This window comes from Berkeleyomyces rouxiae (genome assembly GCF_048999995.1).
Source record: "Berkeleyomyces rouxiae strain 22BRR77 chromosome Unknown BrBRR77_ptg000003l, whole genome shotgun sequence".
NCBI lineage: Eukaryota > Fungi > Ascomycota > Sordariomycetes > Microascales > Ceratocystidaceae > Berkeleyomyces > Berkeleyomyces rouxiae.
The window spans coordinates 2,433,197-2,449,430 of record NW_027396493.1 but is presented as its reverse complement, the minus strand read 5'-3'; the positions used below and the strand labels follow the sequence as shown (position 1 = coordinate 2,449,430).

Below are 16,234 nucleotides of genomic sequence, written 5' to 3'. Positions count from 1 at the left end.
CCTCTTCTTCTTTTTCTTTTTCTTTCCATCCATCTGGCGGTCCCCTGATAATTTCTCCATTGGCCCCTCGATCTCGCCCACCCCCAAGCCAAGCCAAGCCCTTTTGATTTTGCTTCATATACTTACTCATCGCCAGCACAATATTGCCGAGTCTCGATTTTTAACCTCTGCACATGGCTGCATTGTTACGTTCATATCCTCTTTCTCTGTAGACGGACTCCCAGAATTTCTCCCAATCTTCTACGCCCTTGTTTGCCTGGGAAACCCAGCCACATAGACGGCTCTAGTTTTGTTCGATCAAACCGCCGTTTCTCCGACCATTTGCCTCAGCAGGTGTGATTTCTTTTTTTATCTTCCTGCTTTTGCCGCCTAACAACGACAAATCTGGTCTCTGTCCCCCCCTCCTCTTTATCTGCTTTCACTGGTCGCCTTTTGTGGCCCTCATTGGCACGCCTAGGCTGTCTTTTTTAATGATTCACTTGTCGCCCTCCACACAAAATCTTTGTCACAGCACGCGATCATCAGACGGTACTTGTATTTTCTGGTTGCTACCTGTTTCCGTCGTTTTGGTTCTGTGACAAGCCTAGCAGCCATCACGTCGCCTGCCTGGAGTGCCTGCCACCAATACCACCCACCTATACCACAGCCTGGTCATCTATTTTCTGTCCTCTGTTTTGCCACCCTCTCTATTATTCAACCTTTCAAAAAGTCTGCTCTTTGCTCTCCCCAACTTCACCGGGGTTCCAAGACAAAAAACTATACTCTTGCTAGACCAGAGTGCTTCATCTTCTACTGCAACCTTCATTCACATACTACCCACCCACCTTTACCGGGCTTTGCTTCTGCGGGTTTTTGGATCCATGAGAGTCATGCTGTGCTTTTGAGCTTTGTCTAGCCCCCATACATCGCCTTTGCTACTTCACGGATTTACAATAGATTTGCCTCGCTTTGCTTCGCCACATAGACTTCAAATTGCAATAATGTCGAGTCCAACACCTCTCAGAGCTTCGGATTCGGCCATTACCAGCCCGGTTCCATGTGTGTCGTCTCCCTCCTCAGTTTATTCAAACTCCACTGTCAAGGCCACTTCTCCCTCGCAATGGCCAATCTCTGCGCTGTCAACAGGAAATTATGACGCAAACCATGGTGCCAGAAGCCCAGCAAAACGGCCATCTACCTCCACCACTCCTAGTTCCACTCAGTCCCAAATGTCAGAATATAGTCGAAACCTGGCGCTACAAATGGAAAAATTGGTCAACATATCCTTTAGCAAGGGCCTGTCATCAGCATCTTCTGATCCTGCTGCGTCACCAAAATCACCAGGGTTTTCCCCTTCCAGACGCTCTACCTCGGGGTCCGCCTCTTCATTTGCCTCTGGAACTACATCGACTACCGCAAATTCAACACCCACTCCACGCCCAAGTCCAGTTGTTTCGAAATCCGGGACATCGACAGGGGTTGGTTCCCGGCAGACAGCTACAAGTACCATCATTACAGGTACAACTCAAAATTCGGCTCCAGCTTCATCTCCACCAATAGCCTGCTGTGAACCAAGTGTGGCCCCTGCACCTGCATATTCGTATATGACGTCACAGCTTCCAAAATCCGACACGACATCAGACTCAACCCAGAATATTCTGACTACATCGACTGAATCAACAGATACAATCCAAGCCAGCAATCCTCCATCTGTCGCGCAAACTCCGTCATACCCATTCCCACGGATGCTCCACAGAGAACACTCTTCTTCCACTCTTCCGGGCTTGAGCGCACGCATACCGGCCCAGTTTACTCGCGCACATACCGTACCATCTGGAAATTTTACCACTGAAGAACAGGTTATTCCTAACATGCCAACACCAATGGCGTCTGTTCCATTTGCGCCAACTTTTGCATCCCCCCGGTCTGATCGTCTCGCTCTAACCGATTTTCCGTCGCCTAATATCTACAACTTGTCCCTGATGCTCACAGCTGAACCTGGGCTCGACGCTTGGTGGGAATCTGTTGTGCAAATAATGGTTGAGAACTTCAAAGCCGAGCGCGTTAGCCTTTCCGTGCCTGCCGACCCAACTGATATTGATAATGTTCCCTGGGGCCAAAAGGCCACTTTCAGCGATCGCGATAAAGATAGTCTTAGCATGGGTTATTTGGGCCAGAAGACATGTGGTCTCAATCCCTCTATCAACATCGACAACGTAGACTCCTCGGGCTCCAAACTTGCCTTTGACGATAACGCTCATAGTAGCAATATCCACAAAAAGTCGGCTTCTAGACCATCGCCTTCGACTCGAAAGTCTTACGCGTCACATACCCATGAGTATGATTTGGAAAACCCTTCTTTGTCACGCAACCCATCCGCTAGACGATCAGCCGCAGCCTTGAGACGCCATAGCCACTACCCTCCAACTGAAAAGCCCTGCGAGGAAAACGTAGAGGGCGTAAGTTTGAGACGAGAAGCACTTGAACAATACGACACGAGCGCGTCTACCTCGTCAACGTCTCACTGGGACCTCCCAAAAACTCATCTTCCTCCCTCAAGAGGTCGAGTGCTCCCAGTCCTTCAGGCTTTGGATTATGAAGCCGATCCGCTAATAGACAACAATGGCGTTCGTCGTGTCTTGGATCGTGGCGATATAGTGGCACTTACGCGGACATACCCCTATCTTAAAGAGGACACTAAAGTTGGTTCACCTGGAGGGGGTAAGAACCATTGCACGATAAACTCGAATCCTGGCAATACATTTGAGCCTCCCAAGCGCCCCCGTTTTAACCACAATGAGTCTACCTCTCATTTGTCCGAGATCCTTGGAGGTAGCAGTATTCGACTCAACCGTAGCCGCAGCATTCGGGAACAAACTGGCAACTCGAGAATTGTAACTGTGCCCGAGGAAGATGATATTCGCCGACCATCTTCACCATCCTTTGAAGAGCATGAACAGGCACCTTTTCCAATACCTGGATCTCCCACTTTAACCTTGGACCCCGAAAAGCTACATGCTGAGAATCCCTTTTTCGCCGACTCTGTCAACAAAGACATGCCAAGTACTAGTGGCTCATCGGGCTCTAATGCTCCGAAACCCAACTTACAAGACGTAGCACCTCCCGAAAATAGCTGGACTGTTCTTCATATTCCATTATCAGTTGCGATAATCCACAAGTCCCCGGGGTCCTTTCACCTCGATCCTCGCTTCCTGGACGAAAGATCACATCGACGGGCTCGCAGCTCTGCTGGTGGAGCGTCTCGCCATCCTCGCTTCGGCGGTCGTGCCACTAGCAAGACAAAACCTCCCCCGATTGCGATTCTCTCTATTCTAACACCGGTGCTTCCGTATCCTAATCAACTGGTGGAAGGTCTCGAACATCTATCGCCTCATCTCGCCCACTCATTTTCTCTTTGCCGTCAATACTCAATGATCACTACGGAGCTAGCTGGTCTTCGCAGTCGACGTACTGGTGCTATGGGTTTTGGTGGTCTTGGTTTCGATGGAAGGCCCCTCCCCCCGTTGTCAACACTTCATAATCTCGATGGTTCGGTCAACCCTGAGATGAATTCACATCAATCAGTGGCTGGTAGTATCACGAGTCCCAGTGAATGGTCTGCTGTCTCACGAAGTGCTGCTGGATCCCCTGTACCCACGCCATCTTTTGAAGATGTCCTTGGCCCCAAAGATAAACGTCCACTCAAGACTAGTCCAGCGCTTTTGGGAGGCGATGGGTACTTTGCAGGTGTTTCTATTGCTGGAACTCTCGCCGACATGCAGTCAGATGTGTCTGCTGGACCTTCTACTTCGATGGGACCATTGGAAAATGCTCCACCACTATCTAGCCCAATGCCGAGTACTATTAACTTGGTATCTCGCAGTAGCATCTTTTCAGAAGAATACTCCGTGGCACAGCAACGACGAAGCTCTCTTAGTCGCGTATGGCCACCGACACCAGAGGCAGCAGCACTCTCTGCATCAAAGCCTCACATACCTCATACATTGTCAACTTGCGATCTTCCTCCACCTCCTGAAGGCTCAGACATAATTTCACCTTTATCAGCAAACCGAAATATACCTTCACAACCAATACTACACGCATCACGACCGGCTTTGGCGCGTGCTGAAAGCAACAAAAACACACCAACTAATCCGAGTCGTGACAGACGCCATAGTCTGCTTCATTCATATGGAGCTGACTTCGCGACATCGTTTCCCACCCTTCCACAAGCCGGGACTGTTAACATCAAGGCTTATCCAACATCTGCACCCACCGGGTCAAATACAAATGGCGGAACTGGTGGTAGTGTTCGTGCAGTCCACATGCCACCCCCTTCAGATAAGCTGAAGAGTTTAATTCTTGATTCTCTACCAGCCCAAGTCTTTGTTGCCATGCCGCTGACGGGAGAGATAATGTGGGTCAATAGTAGGTATCTATCGTACCGTGGGCTATCAGTACAAGACTTAGCTGCAGATCCATACGGCAGCATTCACCCCGACGATCGGCAAGAGTATCTCAAAGCCTGGGGGCACTCTTTGCGTACCGGTGACCAATTTTCGAGAACCGTTCGAATCAAACGATTTGATGACTGCTATCGCTGGTTTTACGCACGAGCTGTTGCCTCTCGTGACAAGCGTGGTCTTATAATACAGCTTTTGGGCTCATACATGGATATTCACGATCAGCACATTGCCGAGTTGAAGGCCGCCCGCCAGGAGGAAATTGAGGCCTCAGAGGCAAAGCACCGACTCCTTGCGAACCTGATTCCTCAAATTGTCTTTACTGCAACCTCTGATGACGGTATTACCTTTGTCAATGATCAATGGCTCTCATACACGAGCCAGTCATTTGACGATTCACTCCGCATGAACTTTTTATCCCGAGTTCATCCCGAAGACTTGGCCAAGTTCCATGTTGACGTTGACACCTCTCAGCCTTCCCCGCAACCTAGGCTGGACCTTAGTCGTTTTGAGCCCGACATGTATCAAGGCCTAGAAAATCGGCATATTTCCAATGCTCTCCACAAAAACCAACGCAAGCCCGATACCATCGTTACTCAACCTGACCCTTCAGAGTCTGGCTCTTCTCGTACGCACAGTACCTCTAGCAACTATGCGTTCAAAGATAGTCCCATGGCTGATATTGAAACCTTGATTCATCGTGGCATCGTCAAAGTGACAACAGACAACACGGGTAGGATTGCATACTCGGCTGAAATGCGCCTGAGGTCGAAGGGCGGAGAATACCGATGGCACTTAGTGCGCTGTGTGGAAATTGAGAACATCAACTCCGTCAAGACAGGCGTCTACTTTGGTTCAGCTACCGATATCAACGACCAGAAGCTGCTGGAAGAAAAGCTCAAGGAAGCTATGGAGTCCAAGAGCCGCTTTCTGAGTAACATGTCGCATGAAATTCGCACACCGCTTATTGGAATTTCGGGAATGATTACCTTTTTGCACGACACGCAGTTGACTGAGGAGCAGCAAGATTATGCGAACACAATTCAAAATAGCGCTAACAGCCTACTTTTGATTATCAACGATATTCTTGACCTGTCGAAGGCTGCTGCGGGTATGATGCGATTAAGCTATGAATGGTTCCACACGCGCTCTCTGATTGAAGATGTCAATGAACTTGTGTCCACTATGGCCATTCACAAGAGTTTGGAACTAAACTATGTTGTTGATGAGTCTGTCCCTTCTTGGGTCAAAGGCGACAAGGTTCGCATCCGTCAAGTTCTACTGAATGTTATTGGCAATGCCATCAAGTTCACTACAGTCGGTGAAGTCTTTAGCCGCTGTCGGGTGTATGTTGATGACAAAGCCGATGCCAAAGGGGATCAAAATACCACAGTCAAGGCAAACAACATCATGCTAGAATTCATTGTTATTGACACCGGAAGAGGCTTTACCAAGAAAGAAGCCGAACTCATGTTCAAGCCCTTCAGTCAAATAGATGGTAGTAGCACACGCCAACATGGCGGAAGTGGCCTTGGCCTTGTAATATCGCGGCAGCTGGTTGAGCTTCATGGCGGCAGGATGATCGGTACAGCAACCCCCGGCAAGGGCTCTCAATTTAGCTTCACTGCTCGCTTTGCACTTCCTAGTGCCGAGGACCATCCCGATGTCAACAGCACCCACACAGCATCATCTCCTGGACCTTGTCTTACGCCACCTCTACCTCCCATGAAAGGTGCAACTGAAAAGAGCAACAAGGTCCGTAGTCGGCATGGGTCCACTGCATCCAGCGTATTGAAAGATGGAGCTCGAAGCAACCAATCTTCCACGCCTTCAGAAGGTATGGAGCACAACTCTCTGGCAACCATCCATCAAGACTTGGTAAACGCTGCCCAGGCTACTCGGGCTAGCGGTGCCGACTTTTTGCCATCAGACCAAAAGGATAATCCAGGCCCTCAAACATCTGCGACGCCACCACCACCAATCGCGATTAACCGTGTGTCTGTATCTCCTCCGCAGACTTACTCGATTCTTATTGTGTGCCCCCAGGACCATAGCCGCGAGGCCACTTCGCAGCATATTGAGATGACTTTGCCTAAAGACCTGCCGCACACAATTAGGGCTCTACCCTCTGCTGATGCCGTTCTTGAGATGGTCGCCACTCAAAATCCAGGGCCTTTCACACATGTTGTATTGAACGTTGGCGCTGCAGTCAATGTTGTGTCAACCATGAACCAGATCGATACGCTCAATTGTATTTCCAAGAGCACTATCATTGCCCTTTGCGATACAGTACAGCGACAAGCCCTTATGCGCCTACCACTAGAAGAACAGCCGCGTCTCATCCGTACGGGTAAGATCAGCTTCATCAACAAACCTCTGCGGCCCTCACGACTTGCAACCATTTTCGACCCAGACTGTCAACGCGACTTCAGCATTGATCGCAATAGGTCATCAGCTGAACAGCAATGGGAAACACAACGCGCGCATTATAGCGAAGTGGGCAAAATCATTGGCAATAGAGGCCATCGCGTGCTTCTAGTTGAAGACAATCCTATCAACCGAAAAGTCTTGACAAAGTTCCTTCAAAAAATGGGTGTTGATGCTGAGGTGGCTGTCGACGGCCAGGAATGTACTGAAAAAATCATGACTCGCCCACAAGGTCATTATCACATGGTTCTGGTAAGTTTCCATCCCAATACCACTAAACTCAGATCCGCCGAACTAATAGCCCTCTTATAGTGCGACCTTCACATGCCGCGCAAGGATGGATACCAGGCGTGCAGAGACGTACGGGCCTGGGAACAAGATCAAGGCGCCTCGCCAATGCCCTTCATTGCTCTTTCGGCCAACGTCATGCCCGAAGTTCAGGAGCGCTGCTCACAGGCTGGCTTCACTGATTACATCACAAAGCCCGTGGACTTTATCAACTTGAGCCGCACAATGGCCAAGTTTTTATAAGTCGCGGATTCTTCAGCTCTTGGCTTCGAGTGGTGCTTATCGCGCCTCGTGGCAGCTCTTTCATGCTCAGGTGTTTCTAACTGCACCGTGGAAGATTTCCTGGGCGCCAATTCTCTCTGCCCTATCTACACTACACAAGGCGTGTCTGTGTATATTTGTCCCGTTTTCGATTTCTCTCTTCTGTTCTTTTCTTTTTCTTTCCTTACTGCAAATAGAGGTATCTTGCTTGTTTTGGTTTTCCTTTTTTTCTTTTTTACTTTACTTTCTTGTTGCTTGTTATTGGGCTTGAGAATAATGGCACTACATATTATTCAACGGGGCATTAGATGAGATGTGGCTCTTCATTGAAGACATACTGCATACTACTAGAAAGGCAACGTTAGTCTCCAGAGGCAAGGTTTAGGTATGGTTATCAATATTAGAGAGGAGCGTGTACATAGTGTTAAATTTTTAAACCGGATAATTTGTTTCATTTTGAGGATAAGGAAATGCGAGTTTGGATAAGTGCACATGTCGTGATATTTGTTGGTCTATCAGAGGGAAATCGTTTAAATTAGAGACACGGCCAGCGTGTGCTTAAAAGTAGATTTGTCTATATGCAAAGAGATATCTGTCTTATCCGGTCCAATTAGTAGACGCTGCCGCGAATGCTGCGATCCAGCTTTTCAGCTTCCTCCAGACTGTTTTCCTCCACTTCACTCCCGCTCGCCTCGTCGCCGAGCCGGTTCGCCCGCACTCCACGGCCCATGCCGCTCTCGTCGGCAAGCTCGCGCGGAACTAGGCTAACGTCGTCCTCGCCCTCATCATCGGCATCTTCGTTTTGGCTTCCGGCGCGGTCAGCGCCCTCAGCAGAGTCGCCGCCAGGTGAATCCACGACGGCGCGGGCGTTTTTCTTGGTTGTTTTGGCGAGCAGGCTACTCAAGTTTGGCGATGGCTTGGCGGGAGCAGCGTCGAGGCGCCCGGGCGTAGAACCGCCTTCGTCGTCGGCGGGCGCGCGAGGGCCTGTGGAGTAGCCGGCACCGTTTTCGCTTTCGCTGGATAGTCGCTGGTTCCAGTTGGGGCGCAATCCAATGGAGCGCGTAGTGTCGAAGTCAGACCCTGCCAGGCTGCGTATGCGATCTTCAGGCGAGATGAAGGATGGCGTGGCATCAGGAGACGAAACGATTTCCTCTTGTGCGCGTCTGATGTTGAGGTTTTCAACAGGCACCCCGGCTTCAAAGCCGCCATGTTGTTCTGGGTCATTCGGGTCATCGTCATCTGAGTTGTAGGCACGTCGGGTAGATCGACGCATGAGCAGTGGCGAAACTGCTGTTGGGCTGACTAATCCTCCAGGGCTAGCAGCTGGCGAAGCCGTGTATATCACTGGGTTCAAAGACAAAGACCCCGCAGCGGCTGTAACGTCGGCTATGTTGTCGCCGTTGGTGACCACAGGAGTGGTCACATGTGGAGTGTCATTCTTTCTCTTTTCTGCATTGGCGCGACCTGCGTTGGCGAGGTCGGTGCTATGCTTGTTTGCACCGGCTTCGTCCTTTTGTCGGAGCAGTTCAAGATCGTCTCGGCGATCGAGGCGGTTAAAGTGTCGCGAGTGGTCGCAGCCGTTGGGGCAGCCACCCCATTTACGCACAACCACAGCACTCTTGGTACGTGGCAGCTTGGTGGCGTCCTTGTTGGCATCGCGGCCAATCACGGGAGACATTTCCTTTTCCTCTTTGTCCTTGGTCTCGCGCATAAGCAGTTCTCGCTCGCGGCGGAGTTCAGACCATGTCCGTAGCTTGTTTTCAAGGACGTATTTTCCCTGGTCATCCTTATGCATAATGAGGAATTCACAGTGGTTGACGTTCCGAAGATCTTCAAAGTATTCAACGGTGAAATGGTACCACTTCATGAGAAAGACTCTGGACATCAATCCGTGAGTAACTGTGATGAGGAAAGAGAACTAGATTAGCACAATAGCTTCATACTGGACGGAGCTCAAGCTAGGTATAGCTCACCTAGTACACAGACGCTGGCAAAGTCATCCTCGCCAAACTGGCGCCACAGCGACTCGTTGAAGCCACTGACACGATCATAAGCATCGGCAGCACTCTCGCCGTTGGGTATCCGGTAAAAAAAGTGGCCATAGTCAGCACGTTCTTGCCACATACGCTCCATCTCCGCACTGCATGGCTGGAAGTTTCCAAAGTCCTGCTCGCGCAATCTGGGCTCTTCGTAGACTTTGATGTTGGGGCGCTTGAAGGGCGAATTGTCTTCGGTTAGCGTAGATAGGATGCCTTCGGTGGTCTCGCGGGTTCGGCGGTACGGGGAGGTGAAGAAGTGGAGAGTATCCTCGGGGCGGAGGAGAGCCTTGAGCCGGCGGCCAGCCTCATAGGCCTGCTGCCAGCCCTCGTTAGTTAGCTTCACGCGGTGATCGGGAATCGTCTGGTGAATGTCGCGGTTTTCTAGAGGAAGTCAGCGTGGGTTGCATGCAGGCCGGCGAGGGTTGCGGAAGGGGAAAACAACTTACTGTTGCCCTCGGATTGGGCATGACGAATAAGAATGATCAATCTGGGTTTGACCATGTTGACGATTGTAAATCAGTCTAGGCTGATGGGAAGAGCGGCAGTGACAGGCTCCAAGACGAGGATACGGTGTTGTAGTTAGAATATCGTTCACTGAGGCTGTGACAGGGTTGAGGTTGGTTAATCAGTAGTTGAGCAAAATTCGAGATAGACAACGGCACAAATCGAGTGAAATGGAGGTTTAGAAGCTATGTGTGTATGTTTTTGAATTAAATCAGGGCGTCGTGCAGATATTAATGAGAAAAAAGGCGGACTCAGGATTCGTTGGCAGATGGATCAAAGGAGGGGCAGTTGGGCAGAAAATCGATTAACATTGGCAGATTTATTGATGCTCACAAACAACGAGCCCTGGATAAGGAAGGCTCACAAGTGATTGAGCCTCATTAGCCTCATTCATTCAATGGTTAGCTGACTCATCCAAGCTCGGCAGACAGGCCGTGAGCCGGAACTCACTTGTGCGGGCGTGTATCCAACCATTTTTTTTAATCACAACTACAAGTATTTCGCGCACACCTGCAGCCGTTGTTGCTTTCTAGCTTGCGTATATCCCTCAACGATAAGACCCCATGTGTCATGAGATTTATCCCTCATTCTAACATGTGCGGTTTACACATCCATACAGCTTCTGTTCCCTCCAGGCTGTCAGGCCCCGGCCAAGACCCCGTCAAAATAGACTCAACCGACATGACACGGTGCATGGATATGATGCCAATCCATCCACATTCTACAAAGCCACCAAGAGGCCGATGTGCGTGCAAGTAAAAAACAAGATTGCCGGTGCTGTCTCACAAGCGCCGTTGGAGCCTATTCGCTTGTGGTTAGTTAGTGCCCGTGTGCTGGAAGGTGAGACAAGTCCCAGTGTGTCACAAGAGGACGGCGCCAAACAAGGTAATTGTATCAGCCTTTTGGGGAACTTCTTTCCATCAGTCCGTAGCAAGTACGCCTGCGTCGAGTAGTTACGGTAGGGAAACAGCATCCCCATCCCCGACTCTTTGTGGGTCGCGGCCTCAGCCCGAGCTTCCTGATTCAGCAGCTTCCTTCAACCAACAGCATCTGCCCACTTTCTCCTGTTCTCGCACGACGCTGTTCCCAAAACGCAATGGCTTTGTGACGATCTGCCAACCGTCCAATCAGATTACTGTTATCTGATGTGCTGATCCACCAGCCCGGCGATCCCAGCCCAAAGATTTTGTTCATATTTGTAGCTACTAGCCAATCTCTAAATGCCCACATGTATTTTTCTTCACCGTTTTCACATGAAACATAAACATGTTCGAAGCGTTTAAACACTTAGAAGGCCAGCTTATTTGCATGAAGGTTTGACGGGCTCAATCAAACATGGTTTACGGACTTTGCGAAGAGTGTCCAGTCCAGAAAACACAGAACAATGTGGCACCTGCTTGACAGAAAAAAGAATACAGGTACATACGTGGCTCCTTCGGATACCGCTCAAATATGTGTAACTACCCACAGTATTCATTCATTCCATTTCTCGTCTTTATATCTGCACAGTGATATAGAAAAAATTGCCTCCACCCATCACCAACCAACATCCCTACAACATACGAAGATACTTGTGTGTGCTAGTACATTACATCATGATCTTTCATATATGACAGCCCAGTCCACACAAAGCTTCACAAGGTATAAAGCATGCGGGTTATTGTGTTTTCAAGCTCTCAAGCCGTCTGTCTCTGTGTTGGTAGCCACGCCGGTCCACTTAGAAATAATGTGTACTTAGATGATATTCTCACAAGACCGGCTTACAACTTCGACAGGCTCGGCCAAACAAAATACTTGTACTTTGAAATAGTTGCTGTGTTAAATGGTCCACCTGCGCATGAGCCACGGAGCATCATGGCGTTTATTTGACAGATTTGATTAATCTTTACAGCTCGCTCAGATGCCCGCTCAAGGCGGTGGGATGGGTTTTGCGGTGGAATTGCATCACGTGACACATACTGCCGAATTCAGATCCATTTGTAGCCGGGTCTTATCGGTACTTATCAACAACTAATCCTAGTCAGAAACCCCGATTTTTCTTTTTTAGCCATGTAGCTCCATATGCAGACACTCAGCCTTGCTACATTTTCATTCATGTCTTTTCGACTGTTCTGACTTTGTCGCATTCGTCATTTTCCAATATAAACGCAACTTTTCTTCAAGCTTATCCATCCGCCTCATTGGTCAAAATCCTGTCGCTGTCGCGCTCCAACCATCTTTCTTGTCACACTCTTTCTACGCTTCTGCCCGACACCACGCGATCCTCAGCATGTCTGCAGGCGGACCCGATTCCATTCCCACATCCGCCGATCGCCGCAGCAAGCGCCCGACCAAGCGCCGTCTCCTAAGCCCGACGTCGGATCAAGCGGCCTCTGTTGACGCGCTCTTTTCCAAGCCAGAACAACACATCCACATCCCCGACTCCGCGACGCCGCAGGCCCGCGCGCTCCCGCCGCCTCCCGAGATCGTGACCAACGTCCAGGGCTCGAGTGCCGGCGCTGGCTCCGGTGAGTTTCACGTGTACAAGGCCGCGCGACGCCGCGAATACGAGCGCCTGCGCCGCATGGACGACGAGGTGCGCAACGAGGACGCCAACCGTGATTTCGAGACAAAGAAAGCTGAGCGCCAGAAAGTGGATGACGAAAAGACGAGAAAGAACCGCGAGAAGCGCGAGAAAATGAAGGCTCGCAAGGCAAAAGCAAAGACTGGCGGCGCCGGCTCTCAGTCAAAACAAGACAAGCCTGGTTCCGGGAACCAGCAGCAGAAGAAACCCTCATTTCCTAAGAGGGACGATGCTGGCGCAAATGCAAACGATGATGACAGTACCACCACTGCCGCACCATCAGGCGTACAATCCCCAAGCCAGCCTCAAGTTGAGGGTACCAAGGTTGCTACTCCAGATGCGACATCAACATCAGCCGCCACGCCTCCTGCTGGCATCATGATCCACGACGACGATGACTAGCTAGACCCAAAAACAAAATTAACCCAAAATCTCGTCATCTTTCTTGCTTTCTTCCTCTTTCTTATTCCTCTCTCAGCATTTAGCGGAAGATACCAACTATGTATTTCCCCCCAATTTATACCCTTGCCTTCTAGTCATACCATGGGAGAGAACATGGCCCTAGATTTCTTTTTCTCTAGATAGCCGGTCCTTTTGCTTCTTCTTTCTGCGCTGGTTCAGAACCAGTCGTTCTGTTCTAAATTTCTACCTCTTTTTAGAAGATCTCTCTCTCTTGTCTTGCTCTTGAATTCATGTTCCTGCTCTCTTGGTAGAAATTGATTTACGCTAGTCTGTAGCTATATTTCTTGTGTTACATGAGCTTTCTCTTCAACCATCAGTGCGCGTAGCTCTTGGCACTGCATCTTTGAGAAAGTAGATCCTGGGCTTTGGACAGTGATGTCACAAGTCCCTTTGACACGTTAGAATGTGAATCCGTAGCGTGAACCTAGTGCCGCTGATTACGAATGAGTTTCAAAGGGCACGACCGCATGTTCCTGTGAGATAGAGACGCCCATCTTGAAGCCTATTGCCAACACCAAAAGTCCAAAAGGCCGCTTTTGTGTATAACATGAAGGCGGCATATGTATTATTTTCTTTGCATATTCGGCTTTTTCCCACGAATCTAATGCGAGTTTAATTTCGTACATGATTGGTTGTATTTTCTCTTTACTCCTCACCGCCGCCGCCGCCTCCGCCTTGCATAGCCTTCTTGGCACTGCAAATGTCGTCAACACGAAGCAGCAAGCAGGCAGACTCAATGGCAGTCTTGATGCTCTGCAACTTAATAGCCTCGGGCTCCCAGACACCATACTCCTTCATGTCAACAATGGTGCCATTTTCACCATCGATACCCCACGAGTGGTTGCCTTCAGCGTGCTTCGCACGCAGGTCCGTCAGTACTCTGACGGGGCTGCTACCAGCATTCTGGACAAGTGTCCGGGGAATCACCTCCATGGCATCAGCAACAGCCTTGTAAGGCCATTGCGCGACACCCTCAACACCCTTGGCCAGTTGGTTCAGTCTCACTGAAACAGCCATCTCGGTAGCACCACCACCAGGGGCCAGGCGAGGGTGGAACATGACGTTACGGGCAACACCCATGGCGTCATGAAGGTTGCGCTCAATCTCGTTCAGGATATCCTTAGAGGGGCCACGCAGAAGAACCGTGCAAGCCTTGGGGTCCTGGCACTTGGTAAGGAAGCTGAAGTACTCATCACCAATCTTCTCAACCTCAAACAGGCCACACTGGGTACCGACATCCGACTCCTGGAGGTCATCAACACGGTTAACAATAGTGGCACCGGTAGCACGGGCTATACGGTTGTTATCGGTCTTGCGAACTCTGCGCAAGGCAGTGACGTTGGCCTTGACAAGGTAGTGCTGGGCGAGATCAGAGACGCCCTTCTCGGTGATCACCAGATCAGGCTTGAGAGCAATGATGGCATCGCACATAGCCTTGACTTGCTCCTCCTCGATCTGAAGGATGCGGTTCCAGTCCTCCTCCTTGCTGATCTCAATCTGAGTCTGCGACTCACCCTTCTTGTACTCAAGGGGGCAATCCAAAAGCACAATGCGGGGGTTTTCTATCCGGCGACGCATCTTGGGGTGGGTGATGTCCTTGTTGAGCATGACACCGTCAAGCACTTTGCTGTCCTCAATTTCACCACCAGGCACTTTTTCGATACGGGCGTAGCGCTTGATGTCGACTTCGGTCTTACCGTTGCCAACCTCCCAGGTGACAGTGCGCACAGCGTCAAGAGCAAGCTTGCACATCAGCTCTGACCACCGGGAAACAAACTTGGTGCCAATGGAGGAGTTGATCAGGCCAATCATGGCCTTGTCGCTTGAAGTGTCAATAGGCATAGAGATCTCATCGATGATCTTGAGAGCATCCTCCAGGGCGCGCTTGAAGGCGGAGATGATGACGACAGGGTGAATGTTGCGTTCGAGCTCAGGCAGAGCCATGGCCAGGATCTCGCCAGCTAACAGAGAAACCGGCAAATTAGTCAATGTTAAGGGGCGGGGGGCTAGCTATCTAATCTCGCCGATAGACAACATTTACTCACCCAGAATGATGACAGTGGTTGTACCGTCACCGACTTCCTCGTCTTGTGTCCGAGAAAGCTCAATCATGCTCTTGGCGGCAGGGTGCGAAACCTCAATTTCTCTGAGAATGGCATGGCCATCGTTGGTCAGGACGATACCGCCCATGGGATCCAGAAGCATCTTCAGCATGGCCTTGGGGCCCAGGCATGACCGGATAATGTCAGAAACGCTAGTTGGGTATTAGCAATGTTGAGCGATACGGAGGCAGATGTTGTGGTGTGATGGCGGGGTTAACGGCAGCAGTCTTTCTCCCACCAAACTTTCAGCGGACTTTTAAGACGAGGCAAATGGACGACCAAAATTGGCCGGTCGTGGTCGCGACTGTGATTATGACGGTGATCGCCACGAAACAAGGAGAGGAGCGTTTCTCGGGGCATTCGAAGGTGACGCAACGTACATCTTGGCGGCAGTGATGTTGGACATTTGAGCTTTCCGGCCAGTTTGACGCTCCTGGGGACCGCCGGTGTCTGTTCAGTTCATGGTTAGCAAGAGAATCTTAGAGCCTATCGAGGCCATTCATGGTCCCGCAGCCCGCGCGAGGCCAGCCGGAGCTTGATCTTAGGTAAACCCGGCCCAGGGGGAGCTAGATGACAGGCAGAGAAGGGGACGCACTCATAACCACAACCGGAGCCTGCATTTTGACGGAATGTGCGTATTATAGTAAAGAACAAAGGATGTATAAAAAAAGAGAAAAAGGAACAGCTGTGTGTCCACTTGGAATAAAGAATGGAAAATCTGCAACGGGCGTGGTGCTGCTGTTAAGATGCCAGCTAAAAAGTTTGGAGGGGTCTCCTTTCTATTCTGTTCGCCGTGTTTGAACAGCAGCTAAGCCAGCCTTGCTTGTTTGCCTGCTGGCCCCCCGATTGAGCGGCGTGGAAATTTTGCCCGCCAACCAGAGCAGCGAGGGGCATGGTGGGGCAGCTGGAGCTTGGGCTCAGGGTTGTGGATAGTGTTAGGGTTAGTCATTGTCGCTTGGTCAAACCTCCGGCTGAGCTGTTGTGATGGTGGTCAGGGATGACGACATGTCAGTTGAATCCCACTCTCGCGCACCGAGACCTCAGCAATCTTGCTCCTAGTTCCAGGAATTATAAATGCCGGCCAGCTGTAGCCTTCAAAGGCGGTCCGTTGTGACCTGCCCCTCAACCTTCCCTTCCCATCTCATC

General features: G+C 50.4%; 4 protein-coding genes across 4 annotated transcripts; 2 read left to right on the top strand and 2 right to left on the bottom strand.

The window, feature by feature from the left end:
• Positions 1–980: 980 nt before the first annotated feature.
• Positions 981–7,400, top strand: BROUX77_003860 (uncharacterized protein; the record flags this gene model as incomplete). The annotated part of the gene is made up of 2 exons (XM_073748558.1): positions 981–7,121; positions 7,182–7,400. 2 exons carry the CDS (start codon positions 981–983, stop codon positions 7,398–7,400), a joined length of 6,360 nt encoding a protein of 2,119 aa, XP_073606285.1.
• Positions 7,401–8,028: 628 nt separating this feature from the next.
• On the bottom strand, positions 8,029–9,958 carry BROUX77_003859 (uncharacterized protein; the record flags this gene model as incomplete). The annotated part of the gene is made up of 3 exons (XM_073748557.1): positions 8,029–9,317; positions 9,392–9,838; positions 9,904–9,958. The coding sequence occupies 3 exons, from the start codon at positions 9,956–9,958 to the stop codon at positions 8,029–8,031; spliced, it is 1,791 nt and encodes a 596-aa protein (XP_073606284.1).
• A 2,272-nt stretch (positions 9,959–12,230) lies between these two features.
• BROUX77_003858 (uncharacterized protein) lies at positions 12,231–12,926 on the top strand (the record flags this gene model as incomplete). Its single annotated transcript, XM_073748556.1, has 1 exon — positions 12,231–12,926. The coding sequence occupies one exon, from the start codon at positions 12,231–12,233 to the stop codon at positions 12,924–12,926; it is 696 nt and encodes a 231-aa protein (XP_073606283.1).
• Positions 12,927–13,631: 705 nt separating this feature from the next.
• On the bottom strand, positions 13,632–15,708 carry BROUX77_003857 (uncharacterized protein; the record flags this gene model as incomplete). Its single annotated transcript, XM_073748554.1, has 4 exons — positions 13,632–14,947; positions 15,032–15,240; positions 15,469–15,538; positions 15,684–15,708. 4 exons carry the CDS (start codon positions 15,706–15,708, stop codon positions 13,632–13,634), a joined length of 1,620 nt encoding a protein of 539 aa, XP_073606282.1.
• Between the last annotated feature and the right edge of the window lie 526 nt (positions 15,709–16,234).